This window comes from Cylas formicarius, unplaced genomic scaffold, assembly GCF_029955315.1.
Source record: "Cylas formicarius isolate icCylForm1 unplaced genomic scaffold, icCylForm1.1 PGA_scaffold_6__28_contigs__length_40554024, whole genome shotgun sequence".
NCBI classification, from domain to species: domain Eukaryota; kingdom Metazoa; phylum Arthropoda; class Insecta; order Coleoptera; family Brentidae; genus Cylas; species Cylas formicarius.
Genome location: NW_026844347.1, coordinates 5,236,402 through 5,252,212, shown reverse-complemented (window position 1 = coordinate 5,252,212; position 15,811 = coordinate 5,236,402). Strand labels below are relative to the sequence as shown.

The window sequence follows — 15,811 nt, the reverse complement described above, 5'->3', positions numbered from 1 at the left end:
TAAAACGGGGAAAATAAAAACGGTTCGTGTCGTGCAAAGAACAAAAATCACGCCACAGTCGTCGCTGCCAGGAATATGAGGCGGAATCCTTGACCTGTGTGTATTTGTTATTGTTGCGAGACCCTTGCGCGAACATTATTCAGGCCAACCGGGCAAACACACTCAACACTCCTTTTTTCAGGCGTGTCTGATATAAATACCTGGTGACACAAAATCAAGTTCATTCGTTCGATTTTTAAATAAGATAAATAGGAAAACTTATTTTGAAAGAAAAATCCTAACTCCAAAATGTCCAATTATTCACCGATCACTTATAAAGTTATAAGGCGTCCAAGTTTTTGTGGATTCTGTAAAATATTTATTTTGTAAGCTGTATCGATTTCGATACTCGTGAAAAATAATTTATATGCAACAAAAACAGTTCGAAGGGGTTAAACTGAGTATCATTGAGAAACGGTTTGCCAATTTGACTACTCGTACCAAATTTCAATTCATTGTTAGCAAAATTGTGGGAGGAGACGCAAAAAAACAAAAAATCTTTAAACTTTTTACACTTTGCATCTCGGAAACAAAGGTTCCACGGGTTAATGATATTCTTATTATTTTGTTTTGAACGTTTAACATGCAATAAAGCAAAGGTTTTATTCCAAATAATTAGGTAATTTTCTCATTTATCTCTACATTTTTTGTGTACAGTTTACAAAGACATTCAAAAGGCTAAAAAGTTTTCAAATTAAATCTTACCGCAGTTAGGTATAATTTAAAAATCGACACAACGAAGTTAATGAATCTGAACAAGGGCGGGTTAACGTGGTTCTAAGATTATTAACGAGCAAGAGAGATTCAATATCATAACATTCTATAAGCATTATTTTTTCTTTCAAAGTCAGAGTTGTTTTTAATTGTAGTTTATTTTGTATTAGTTTTCAGTACCACTGTACAAGACCTAACGGTCGGAAACGCTCCTAACCGAAAGTGCCGAAAACCTTCGAAATGATTCGCGACAGCGTTTAATGAAGCTGACGGTTAAAATAGACACTATTTGAAATTAGAGAGTAGAAGAAAAAATCGAAATAAATATTCAAAGATTATTACCAGCTAGTTAAAACAACACACAAATTACCTACTTCCCACTCGAATGAAATCGCCAAATTCAACTGTCAAGGCCTCTACATGTATTTGTTTATCTAGCAGACACCTTCACACTCGTGCCGGAAAAAATCATCCGGAATTATAAACCCATCTAAATAGATGCCACAAGCGTAAACCCGCCTGATCCTACGCGCATATCTAATAATGGAAAGGCATGTCGTTTTTAACACTTCTTTAATTGCCTGCGGTTCATGAGAATTTCGAAAGTGTAAATAAATTTTTTGGAATTGTTTGTTTTTCATATATCGTTTGATTTTTGGCGTGCTTGATCTTTTACTGCTTCGCTCATATCGACGGTAGGATTTTTGGGAAACGGTATATTTTCAGGAAATGAGCGGATTATAACAGATAATAAGTACGGAATTTTGCCGGCTATCCACTACAAGAAATTACTGGAAAAATGTTAATGTCCAAATTTTTTCGACAAAAGGGGAGTAATATTATCACATCCCACTGTTAGAATACACACACAATATATTGTTTGTTGGTCAATTGACACAAAAAAAATTGACCGGTCAATTCCACAACCCTAGTTGTTTTAATAGATGCTTCCTTCATACTCCGGAACGAATAAAGATATCGGTTGTGTTTTAAACATGGTTTCTTGAGTGGTTCCTTTGCTGAGCTTTCTGAATCCGATGAAATAATTAAATGTTTAAATTAAATAAGAAAACGAACTTTTAAATAACACACAACAAGGACAGTAACAAATATCAGCGAATCCCAACATGTCATAATATACTTTAATTAGGAAAAGTTCAACCTTGCTTGTCGTTGTCGTCCTCAAATGGTAGGGATTAATTCATGCAGCCCTATTCTAGTCCAGGGAGGAGAAAAAATACTTTAACGAAACCAAGTGAAATTCATAAACAAATCTTTAGAATTCATTGTTTCCAACTATCTCTATCATCGGATTGATAATTGAAGTTTGAAAATAATATTATATTGATACTGCTTATATGGTGCGGGTTTTTGATTTAACAGTTTTTATTGTAGGGCGCAAAATAAGGGAAAAAATTGAGTCCATGGTGTTTCCTCAGTTGAGAGTTGTTTGATATTCACTTACTTTAGCTTTAATTTGACTTTTTTCGGCGGATATCCCGTCCATCTCCAGTCTTGCCTTGGTAGCTGCCGCGGCACTGTTTTCCTCGTACGTCATGTCGCCCGCTTGAATCTTCTTCATTTCGGCAACTTTTGCACTTTCCTTCTCCGCGCTGATTCCATCTTTAATTACCTGCAATTAAGATAAATATTGTCATTTAAATAAAAATAATTCACGAAGTCATTTCGAATACTCATCCCAAATTAAACTATGTATGGGTATCATTTGTTTTTGTCGTTTGTGCAAATCAAACTGAAATATGAGTGTTCAGTGAACCGCGCTGACCTCCTCGGAAACCATAAATTTTATTCAGAACAAGTAGAGTCGGTTGCGTTTAGTATTCGCGGCACCAGTTACGTAACGAGTAACTATATATTTCGCTGCGGAGGCTAAACCCCGACAAACGGGAGACAATGCAATGTTTTATTACAGCAATAAATAAATCTTGACATCGGATCGTGATTTTTTAATGGAAATCCTTTTGTTTTGCGGCAAAATATGGAAGGCGGTTTTTTCATTGTTCCTTCAGAGCGACCTTCACTGTTAATGGTTGTAAATTGCACTGAGCCACAGTGCTTAAATAATAAGGAATAATTGCTCTTCATGATAATAGCTCTTGATGACGATGACAAGAATACTGTAAACGCAAAATTACAAAAACCATTTTTTAATAAAATCAATAAAAAGAACTTTGGATATTTTTAAAATGTTCGAAAAAAATCAAAAAATAAATTAATTTTAACTAATCAAACTCTTGACTGGAACCTTCGGCACTGCACTAACACACAATAACGCGTTTTACCACAAACCGAAACTCAATTTTACTATATCTTAAGAATAACTCGATTAAAGGAGAAGAGCCTTTTTTAGGAAGGCATTCAAATTGAGTTTTTTTTGTCACACATGTAAATAGCTCTTTTAAAAAATCATAGCTTGTTAATTTTCAGCCCAAAACTCAGTAAAAATACCGAAAAGGTACAAAAAATACGCAAGATTTACAATTGGTCACGATGTCAAAGATTTCGACCTAAATAACTAAGGAGAAGAAAAGACTTTGTAAGCGAATTCCTTATTTGCACATGCATTCTAAAATATAGATTAAACGGTCTTGTACCAAATGGTAAAATCCCCCTTTTTAGATTTCCAGAATTAATAAACAGGGTGTTGCACAAGTTATCACCAGGGTAAGGTTAAAAAATTATAAATAAAATAGTTAATCGTTTAGAAGTACGAAACTGCCTGGATTACTCCAAGACCAACATTTGCCACCTCATTTATTGAACAAGTCTTCTTATTATAATTTATAGTATTATCTGTTGCTCTATAACGGTTAAGTTATTAAACGCTCAATAAAAACCGATGAGTAATTTTTTGTCCATCATGCAGGCAAACCTACCAACGTGTAATCCATAAATTAGTCAAATAGGTAAGGGTAATGAAGTCGTCCAATTCCCACACTATTTTGAGAAGCCTATCCATATTTTATTATTCACATTGTAAAGAAATTAAGGCAGGCTTTATAAGACGAATAGACGAAATGTTATTTCTGCACTACAGCGCATGATCAATATAAATCATAAAGTGTTCAAACTTGTGACTTAAAATTTCTCGATTGCAATAAAGTCCTTATGGTTATTTCGTTGATCCATTCACAAATCACGTAACATATAAATGTTAACGGCATCCTGCAAAAATACTTACTTTTGTTTTCTTAAAATTATTTGTAGTCTTCTGTTCGAACTTGAGGCTCTCCACGGTATTCGTTGGTGAACCGATTTCGGAAGGGACAGGGGTATCGTCAGGGAAAGTCACCAAAGGCTGCGAGATATTCGTCATGTCATCGTCGTCCTTGTCTACCAAGTTCTCCAGTGAGCTTCTTAATTTTTTAATGTCGATTGCGGAAATACTGCTTTTCATGTCGTTTAAATTGTTCTTGAAGTCCACGAGGTCTGATTTCATATTAGATGCCTTCAAGTCGGAGCTAGAGGATAGGTGCACCCTCTGCGTTGAAGTCGTAGTCGAAGAGGTCGAAGATTTGACACGCGTCGTAGTCGAACTGGTCTGGGAATTGCTCTGCAACTAGAATTTAAAAGGTCCCGCGATAAGTCACTGTTGTTATTTTTATTTAGGTGAATCTTTGAGTTTATTTTTGGAAATTTTAAAAGGCCAAATATTTGCTGGAACGATGCCAGGTAGGGAAAGCGTACAAAGCGACAAAATCGTATTTATTCGTAAAAGTGTTTGGTTCGTTTTTCCAAATTTTCATCGATATGGAATTTTATTGCGCAACTGTAGAATTTCGATCTTATAGTACTTTCGAATAACACAGCGAAGTGGAATGCATATGTAGTCAGTTTGGCTTTTGGCAACTGTTTGAGGACTAATAAATTACCCGAAACTAGAACGGAATTTGTATCAAGAATTTTATTATCTATTGCGAATCAGTTCTAGATTCTGAGTTTTTAAGTTGTTTTTTCTAGTTAAAATGTCTCATAGATTTTCTATCGCCGAATGTACACAAATATCAATTAAATCTAATTATAAAATATCGGTCAGTCTGAACTTACTTCTTAATAAAGATTAACCAACAAAATTTCTCCACTTTTTAGGAAAATTAGATCGATACATTTTTTAGCAAATTCCTACGTCTCGTTTTGCCAAACGTGAAATATACTGATATATATTCTCGCACATCTATCACATATGTATTACATATCATTTATATGATCTACCGCCAATAATTATAAGAGCATACTTTCTGTACAGAATTGACGAAGAAAACAGAACAGCATGGCAAATATGTTGTAATCTATCAAGAAATTATGGTTAAATTAATAATAAATTCAGGCTTAAAACTGCAGCGGTATGTTGTTAATGAAGTGGAATATACAGGGTGAGTCGAAAAGTTCGGTGAAAATATTGGGACTTTATGAGATTTCTTATTTCCGCATCTGGCTTTTATCATACGGGGCGTTCAAGTTCGCAAGTTCAAACAGTTCGCAGTTTTATACATATTTTCTGTAAGGTGAAGTACCTTTTGCCAAGTAAATTTTGTAAGTAAATAATGCTTACTATAGAAGAAAAAGAGGTTTTGTCTACCCAATTGCTCTCCCAAATATCCCCATTTACGCCTATAGTCTTAAAATTATTCATTTATTAATTGCATAATTTTTTCTTTGTTTCTTTTTAATAAGAAATTCTTAAGCATAAAAGATAAGCTTACTTTCTTTAAATGTTAAAGACAAAACAAAGACCACTAAAAATATCTACTAAGAATCTTTTTTTTTTCTTCTTAGTCCAGATATAGCAAGGTACGAACATTATTTTGCATTTTTATGAAAGTTAAAGACATCTCTGACATTATTCGTATAAGGATTAACGAAGGAGGTAGACACACAAATTCATTTTGTCTTAAAATAATTCAGTTTATAATTGTATTGTGTATCGTATGTAATTGTTTTTATTTATTACTATTATTCTTTATTATGCAAGTGAGAAAATTATGCAAACGGGTTTATCATTAAACGAAATAAATGTTGAAACCATAGGCGTACATTTAGCAAATTATTGTATATACCAAGCTTCAACAAAATATGTGAGAAACTGTGATATTTATAAATGAAAATGTTATTTTTTAAATCAAATAAATCTGTGTTATATAAACCGGGCCACTCACCAACTCACCCTGTAGACACATATAGAAAATGTTGACTTCATAATAACCAATTAACCTCAGAAAAATCTCAAACTATTTATAAAATGTGTGCCAATAATCTCGCTTGAATTAAAATATATTACAAGTTTTTCCGGAAAGTCCAAGTGAATCACCGTTGGCGCCAGTTTTCTTTTAATAATAAATTTTCAGAATGAATAACTTTACGCCAGAACTGAATGAAAATCTTAATTCTTGAAACAACAGCCGAGTCGTCGAATTAAAATAAAACTAAATCGTTTACAGTCGTTTATATATGTAATTTTGCTTTGTTCTTAGTACGTAGGTTGTACCATTACGAATATTAGTTAACGATAAATGGCCCTTGATTCTACAAAAAAAATTCTTTTTTCTATTGTTATTATTTTATATATATATATATATATATATATATATATATATATATATATATATATATATATATATATATATATATATATATATATATATATATATATATATATATATATATATATATATATATATAATTATTATATATTAAGTATGTCTGTCCACAAGACGTTTTTGAAACGAGACGCTTATTTGGCACTTTATTATGGTTGTGGTAACTTGACACTATAACCACCACTTCTTTTTATTGTTAAAGGTTTTTGGCATTACTTGTATTTAAAATACAAGGTACAAGCTATTAAATCTAACCAATAAGCAAGATATGTGTGTGTATTCCAAAAGATCTGGTAAGATCGGTAGGGATATTTTTGATTTGGTTCAAATATTATGTTTGCAGTAAGATGCAAGTTAGTTGAATTTAGCATTTAGACGTAAAAAAGGTGCACGTTGCTATGAGCAGCCACTGGGGCATGAAATGATAGAGGTGCATGAGAATTAAAATATAAAAATTTGATATTTCTGTACCTTTTTTTAGTTCTATAAATTTTATAAATTATTATTTATTTTAACCCATTATTATTATTTTTATTTTATGGATCAACCCAACTCACGTAATTTGAATCAAAATATTACTTCGAATATTATGTAGAAAAAACAACATTCCGTATCTCAAAGGCGGAGTTCTTGAACCCACGTTTATAGAAACTTTCTGTTTTGAAATTAATAAAGTAACTTTAAATTGTATAACAGAAGCTTTGGTTAGTTTTCTGTGAAAATACTTTCGCCGTCACTAATCGAAAATTCCTTGGATACTTATTTCTTATTTTAATGTAAAAATTAAGATAAACAATAGTTAACAAAATTTGCTTCTATTGCTCTAGATGTATTTTTTTTTTATTTATTTGGTAAATTTTCATTAAATAGAGCTATATACCTAAATTCATACCTGACATTTGGAGTTGCCATTAGAATAAGCAAATCTTTTTATACAAAGATCTACCGTCTGTGCCAAGTTTACTTTTTTATCTGGCGCAGACGGATTAAAGCAACAAATATGCCCTCTTGATTTATTCATGTTGACGCACCTAATGGCAACATTGACCCGACTTTACAAGTTTTCTTTGTTTAAAAAGTTTATAAATGCAGACATGACCGTTCCCAACAAAGGGGAAAACCACATTTGCAAGTTATCTTCTGAAACGCCCACGAAGTGCCAGAGAGACTCTCTTGGTGCGACCACTAACTTTTTATGCGACGATTTGACAGTTTTATTAAATTCCAAAAATTACCTGCGAGGTCGTCACTATTGCCCTTGGGATGGTTTTTATGGTCAGCATGTTCGGTTCGTTTCCATTGGCGTTGTCATTTTGAAAATCGGTAGCCATCTGCAACAAAAAATCACAATGTATTGATCTAAACTAGATATTCCATTTTTTTTATATAACCAAAGCTTGAGCATTATAACACCTCCGTTTAAAGTGTCCGTCAAGTTAGTGCCCCTAATTTTATAGAAGGAAGATAATATATTGCACGTGTTTTATTGTACGACTGTATCAAAATTATTCCGTGTGAGTTTTTTTGAATTCGGATAAGCCGTTTGAAAAATACAGCGATGTAAATAATTATAATAGACATTCAGGAATCCACTCATACTAAGATCGATCCCACATGAGAATCAAAAACTTTTACGGAATGGTGCAGGTTTTTTAACAGTGGTATTAAAGTTATAGTTTAATTTGAGAATTTTCGATCTTGAATTTCATGATTCATCCTATCATTTGCACTCCCTTGTGGTGAAATGCGGAGCTCAATAGCCAAGTTTGATAAACGCTACTTTAGTCACGAGCGGAGCCCAGCGCAGCGAGTGTTTAATAAACAAGTCACTACAGTCAATGTTGCATCTCTACTTTTTCTGCGACCATTACTTTTCGCGTACATTTTTGCCAAACAACACGTACCAAAAACTTGCAATAACATTATGCAGTTACTACTGACTTCTGTTTTCCGAAATGTAGAGAAATTATCATCCGTATAAAAACAAAAGCAATTTAATAATTTAATGGATTCGTGGGAATTGCTTATGTACCGAGAATCAGCCGATTGTATTTAATAAATTATCTTCCTCTCAATGAACCTTTTATGGATGGACGCAATACATTTCTCATTCTATCTTGCTTGCGTTTCATTAAATAGACCCACGTAATTTGTTGCGTAATAATTGGATGTTGTGTTTTATGGAGTTGGTGGAAATGCTATAAAAAATTTATTGCAGGTATAATTTCTCATATCCGCACTTTTATTATAGCACTGCTTCGTCAAAACTTTAACCCGATCATTTCTAAATGTAGTTTAGATAGACATTATGCGAGATTGGGATAAGGGAGGGGTAAGAGATTGTTGGTAACGTATATTCAAGATCAACAAATTTTTTCTTGCGTAAAGTAAAAAAGAGTAGGCTAGCGCTCGCCTACCAAGTCTTTCTGTTTAGCAGATGAATGTGGTGCTGTGATAAACAGATAACAACGTCTGTGATGAGATTTGGTAAGGGAAAATCATGATATACATACAAGCTATCCCAAATGAAGACAATTGGCAGAATAATGTCAGCTGTAATTGTCATACGCCGAGTAAATTTTTCATGTGAATGTTTTAAATATACTACCAAAAATTCCATAGACAAATATCCAAAAGCGTGGGTATTCCCTGCATACCTACGTATAAATCGGGTTATCTTGAAACCATCAATCATCTTCAAGGTAAGATGAATTTAGTAACTTCCTTGATATTACCTGGATAATATTTGCACCTCTATTTTAAATAAAATTTGCCAGCTCTAAACAACCTATTGGTATTGGCAATAAATTTTGCAACAGGGAAGATAGTTGTCAAAAATTGACGGCCGAAATGTTTTTTCTTTAACTTACCCCTCATATTTTTTACCAAATTATTTGTTAGGTCCATTCGCTAACCAAAACTATCCATAACTTACTTCAATGAAAACCAAAATTAACGCGGCTCGTTTTGCGATGCGCGGTATCTTACAATAAACTGTTTACATTAAACTGATAAAAAGTATTTCTGTTGAATTATTTATCTCCTATCGCTCGTCAACTATGCTCGACAAAGATAACATAATCTTAAATACCTTTTTATTCGGTTGTATTTACGGTAAAAGCATTTACATTGGTCAGACGGTGTATAATCCCCAATAAACAGATAACGTGCTAATTAATTACCCATATTACCTACTCTCATTCAGTACGTGGCATTGGTTTAATGTATATATACGAGTATATATGTTATGCTGATGAATCTTAGGGTAATAGTGGTGTTACAAGTGTCCACTATTACGAAACATTAAGCTGTTTGAGAGGGGCCCACCTTGAAATCTATGAGTGTTATAAAAAAAATTGGAATACAAAAGTTCTGTCCAGTAAAGTGATCTTTATTTTTTTCTTTTATTTCAATTGTCGCAATTACATACAGAGTGGCCAAATAAGGTTACTTTATTTTAAATGGAACGCCCTTTATTTTATTACATTTTTAAATAGCACTATAAAAAACGAATCCCACGAAACGAAATTTCTTAGCATTGTGGCTTAATTTTTAAAGTGCTTTTAATATTTTTTTAATGAAATTGCTGTTATTTCAAATCCAATTTATCCAAATCCAAATTATACATGAGCATTCTTTTTTTGAGAACCAATAATTCGGCTGGCAATTTAGTGACATCAATTAGGCTGGTTTCCATGCAACGGAGAAGTTTATAATCAACAATCGCTTGGGATATTTAACGGCAAATTTTGTGTAATTATCGAGAAATCAAGAGCTGTTTTGTTTAAAACGATATTTACGGTAGGCAAATCAGGCTTCGCTTTACCCTTCTGCATTGCCACAATTAATCAATTTCAAATTCCTTGAATATGAACTATGTCGTACGCACTTGGTAACTAGTTTGTAAATAATGCAGTGTGTCTTTCACGGCGTCGCAACTTAATGATATCGATATAGTCGGCCTACTTTGATGATTTTTTTGCATTTTAAGTACATACTAGTTAAGATCTGGATTTTATCCCCATTATCATTGCTAATTGTAAATAATTGCTACCTTGGGATCGATCAACCAATTAATGGTCATTTGATCAGATACCTGTATGACTGAAAATGACTGTGTTTGATGAAATATTTTATTTGTAACCGTTTCTTAAAGTTGAACGAATATATATACCGACGTAGTAGAGAAATTTCGTAAATGACCTTCACAACGAACAGGTTTATCGGTTTGTTCTCGAACCTTATAACAAGTTTTGTGATCCATTAAGTTAGTAGACACCGCATTGGATTGTGGTCCCAACTTATCAAGTTATGATAAAACCGTGATTCTGGCAAACCCTACTAATTCTGAAATGCTAATGCTAGCTAGATATTCGAATCAATACAAACTTGCGGTTGCCATTTAAGTTTGATTATGTTGCGGATAGATCATTTTGATAAAAGTCGGTTAAAAAACTGAAAATAACTTTTGTATTGCCGGAAATATGGCATAAAAATTCCGTTTTTCTTACGGACGCCATATTGTAGTTTTGAATAGCTATTTCCTTTTTAAAATATTGCGGAAAATGTCTATATCATAATGGATTTTGATCGATTGTACGAACTTTTTCATATGATATTTTTGGGTTTCATAATCGTGTTGATATTGTATATAATGAAAAAAACGCATGGTTTTGATTTGCAGTATAACGTAAGACGATTATTAATAACCAATCTGGATTGTTTACTTCAAAGGTGAGGATTAAAGGGTTTGGATTAAAGTCACATTGTAAAAGATAAGGAAATTTCTATGTTATCGTCGCATGTCTACGTATTTTATTATATTGTCTAATACTAGTCCAGATTAATCTAGAAATAAAATAATAAATTTCAGTAAAAGGTAGGTATGTAAAAAATAATAAAATCAATAGGTGAAGCACAGCACATTATAGAAGCCACTTCATTTAAGTATAGGGTTCATCAAAATAAGATTTAAAGGTAACACGAACAGAAAATTATGAACAAAGTATTATATTTTTATAAATGTTTGCGCAGCTGCCGACGAATGAAATGAAAAAAAGCAAAAAAGTACATACATATGTCAGTTCCAATTTTTTAAAGATGTTTAGGGTCAATACCAAATAAATATAAAATTAATTAGGTATAGAACAACCTGAGACCCTGAGCTGTTAATTGTCCAATATCTTGGTGTCATCGACCCATATTAAAGTCTAGCAAAAAACTTGGTTTTAAGGCCATGCATAAAACCAAAAACTTTAACATGGAGTTGACGCACGTAGTTTTAAAGAAACTGCAAAACAAAATTGTAAATTGTTTATGCGACTGCAAAACATTCGAGTATGCAGCAAAATAAAGTCAGTGAACTACGTGTACGTGATCGAAAGTTAAACATTGGTCGAACAGTAATTTTCTTTTGTTTCTTTTTAATTATTTTTCGCCCAAAAACGCGGGCGTTTAAAACATTTTACCTTCTTATCAAAAATACTTCTTCTTTTTTCGAAACTAAGTCTGTCCAGTCCGGCCCTCGGTTTTTGCCGGAAGTTGGTTTTGTCTGGAAACATCACATGCAGATTTGTTTCCGAATGAGATTTCTGACCGAGCATAAAGAAGGCAATTACAAATTACATAACACATTCGAGAGCACTCTATTACGCGACGAACTTTCGACGACACCCAAAAATATTTTTGTTGTAAATTCGCCCGAGGATCGTTATCGTTTTAAGGCAGTAAGTACCGACATTTGCGATGGCGCCCGCCGCTTTCGTTGTGAAAGCAAGTCCGATACGAGCGGACTTGAGCATGCGACTGTTTTGAACGTTACCTGCACATTTTAAGGAATGTTTAAAGTTTTATCATATCGTTATCTTTCCGGCCGACGACTGTTTAAAAATATCCAAGAAATTCGTGATAATCTCCACTGTTAATAATCTACGAAGCAAATAAATTCTGGCACACGGGGAAACAATATCGTCAAAATTTTCAGAATCGATAAGATACTTTTATTAGCTGGCCCTTAAAAGTAAAAGCTTTTGAAAATGAAAAACAATTCAGTTCCAACAAATCATCATTATATCAATTCAATTCGATATTTGCAGAAGTGATTGTGATAATATATTTAGCGACAGGGTTTGGACCTCACATGAAATCTTCTATTACAAAATATACCTGTACAGTGTGGTACGTTACTGCATTAGGATAGAAGAGGTGGAGAGTAATTCTCAAAACTCTCCTTTTTTTAACTCTCTTATTACTGGATCATTTAAGGAGATAAAAAAAACTTTAAGAACAATAGTTTTATGACTTCTGCCGTAAAATCAAGTGGTGTGATTAAAAAAAATTATGAATCTTTTAATTTGCGATACTATCAAAAATTTAATTTTCATGTTATTGTAATAATATATAACAATTAAACTTTTGTTTTGTCCTAAAGAGCTTAAATACCGAGAAACAAAATTTGATTAATTTGGATTGAATAATTATTCTTTTATTTTATAATAAATTAAAAACCTAGGATATTTGATAAACTAAAACAACACACAAATTTATATATATATATATATATATATATATATATATATATATATATATATATATATATATATATATATATATATATATATATATATATATATATATATATATATATATATATATATATATATATATATATATATATATATATATATATATATATAAACTCAATAATGATCTTCTGCATTATATGGATGAGTTACTCAGAGTATGAGGATATACAGGATGTCCAATTAAAAAAAAAACTTAGTTATGATAATAATTTGAAATTACTATTTTCAAATCTTCTGGATTCCTCCTGCATCGGCTGTTTCACCAATCATCCTGTTGGTATCTTCAGAGCTTAACTGAACTGGTTTGCATTCTACTCTGTATGTGCTTAAATTCTGTTGGGTGCACTGGAGCTAATTGCTGTTAATTGTTTGGTTGTTTAGAGATTTCTATGGATTTTCGTATTTTTATTGGGTAGAAAAATTAATTACATGCAAGAATTTTAGTTTGACGTCTTGTCTGATGAGTGTGTCTGGCAACTGTTGATGAGATTATTTGTGGTAGTTTGAAAGCTCTTTCTTCCATGTTCTTTTAGCCTTGTTGATATTTTTCGTCTTTGAAATTTAAAACATCTTGTTTTTTAAGTACGCCTTTGCATTCTTCTTAAAAACCCATATTCCAGTGAGTCAATAAAAACTGTCAGTTTTGGGAATTACCCTGTATCTTCTAACCCAATCGAGAACCCAATATAGTTGGCATAGGTCTTGCTTTGCGGGTTGCAATGGTTTGGGAGAGCACATTTTATAAAATAGACATACAGGAATATGCGTGTTATGAATAAATATGAATAATATTTTTTTAAATGACCAACTAGTAGGCACGATTAGCGTGTATCCCGGTACTATTTTAAAACCCATTAGAAAGAGTGAAAGTAATTGAAATAGCTTCGCACTATCTTTTCTATTCACGTTTACAGGATTGTACTGTATTCATAGTTCCTGTCTTTTGGGATTGTAACTACTCTTTGGTTGTATATAGCTAATATATTATACGTAATGCACTTTTTTTTTAATTTCAAATCAATATTATGTTTCTATTAAAATTAAATGTATATTAAATATAACTGCTAATAAAATTTAAAAATGTGACAGAATGTCGTTAGAAAACTAACCAAATACATGCACCTAAAAAAGAATCGATGCGATTCTTTATAATTTCTCGGAAACATACGTTCACTGTTTTTTCAATTAGACGCAATAACTTTACATTAACCTACGTAACAACAATTTTGTGCTATTTTTAATACATTGAGAACACCTTGAACTCATTACGCACGTCACTGTTGCCGCCAATAGGGCGCCAGTGCAATAAAAAGATAAATATTCGACTGCCAAGAAGGTCTTTGAACTAAAATTGACTTCTGGTTATTTCGGAATGTTCTTGTGCGGTGTGCGGTTTCCTTTAGAGATAATAGTGTAGGTGAACATTGCGGTTGTAAATATAGTTTAATTGTCTGTCTAGTCTTTCGGTCGGGCGCTAAACAAATGAGATAATGTCCAGATCTCTTTAGGCTTAATATTTCAGATTTTGTTATCTTGTTAATTCTAGAACTAAGTAAACAACACAAAAATGTAGAATTATCTGTAGCATTTAAATAATTGGGATCGAATTTGAAGAGTATACTAGCGGAGGAAAACATTATGGAACTTATTTACTTGTAAGGCGATATTAGAGAAGCATGTCCTGCTTAGGAGTGTAATAAGAAGTTATCTACCAGATATTCATAATTAGTGGTAACAGAGTTGGTAGTAATTTGCTAATAAGTGGTATTTGTATAAACAAACAAAACGGAAGGAATAATAAAATAACAAAAATAAGTGCTTAGTAATAGTAAAGGGGGAAGATCAACTCTGAATTTTCATTTTGCTGAGAAACCAAAAGCAATACTGCTTCTGATTTATATGTTAAGTCGGAAAAGAGAAGCTTTTGTACGTACTTGCTATCTTGGTAACCTTGTAACCTTTAGATGAAAAAAAAAGAAAGGGATTTAATTTGTTTTAGGAAGTTCAAAGTATTCAGTTCGATGGAATATTTCGCTGTCAGCACGTTTTGGTCATAATAATTATTTTATATATAAATAGACGCGAGGATCGCTTCTACTTTTTAGAATGAGTCACTTCATATGATCCTGAAAAAATGTTGAACAACTCGCTCTGATGAAAAGAAATGTGTGTAAGGCAAGAATTTTACATCTAGTACAGTTTGACCAGTCACCGTCGAAGTGACTGGGGCCATTCTCTTCCAATTCTTAGCGCGCCCCTTAGGTTTTTTGTCGAGAGAAGACCAGATGGCTGTCAATTAAGAGACAGCGAAGGTCTCAGCAGTTAAAGAGCTCACACAATGTTTTCAAGTGTGCTACGGCATACCTACACCGAAATGCATACTTGAGTTACTTAAGGTAACCGCCCAAAGGTGCAAACTTAGGCTTCCAGGATATGAGCAAGTTCTCATCATCCCACTGTTGTAGGCGATAGAGGAGTTCACAGTAGCTTAGGATGGCCGAAATCTTTATTTATTACCTTAAGACTCAGTTGTCTGTCAACTCCAGTGGTGTTTACAGGAAACTGGATTTATGACTTGATTGTTGATGGTCAATTAAGTGATTTGTTTTTTAGAGTTACTTCTTAACCCATAACTCATCATTTAACTAAGTTTAAACGTTTCCTAAGTTTAATGGACAATGACAAAGAGAAAATTCTATGATAAGATATATCAATTGTTCAGGTAGGTTGAAATTGTAAAGATAAGTGCCCTGTCATTGAACCCTCAGGGACCCCAATAAGATTTGAAGGCAGAAGTCTGTTAAATTAATGCGAATTTGGTCTAGCTTATCATTATATGGTTTTTTTAAAAGAATG

The 15,811-nt window shown here is 32.6% G+C and overlaps 1 protein-coding gene across 12 annotated transcripts in view; it reads right to left on the bottom strand.

Moving 5' to 3' along the window:
* The window catches only part of LOC132704061 (NAD(+) hydrolase sarm1), an 89,811-nt gene that overhangs the window by 14,284 nt on the left and 59,716 nt on the right, over positions 1–15,811 (bottom strand). For 4 of the 12 annotated variants that reach the window (XM_060673717.1, XM_060673716.1, XM_060673718.1 and 1 more), the window contains 3 exons: positions 7,607–7,702; positions 3,956–4,333; positions 2,219–2,386 (listed from right to left, as the gene is read on the bottom strand). In XM_060673717.1, the coding sequence (XP_060529700.1) occupies positions 2,219–2,386; positions 3,956–4,333; positions 7,607–7,702 (642 nt within the window). Of the gene's footprint in view, positions 1–2,218; positions 2,387–3,955; positions 4,334–7,606; positions 7,703–9,241; positions 9,356–11,839; positions 12,153–15,811 lie in introns of those variants that run through there. The other 8 variants (XR_009619217.1, XR_009619216.1, XM_060673722.1 and 5 more) reach the window with 4 other exon arrangements.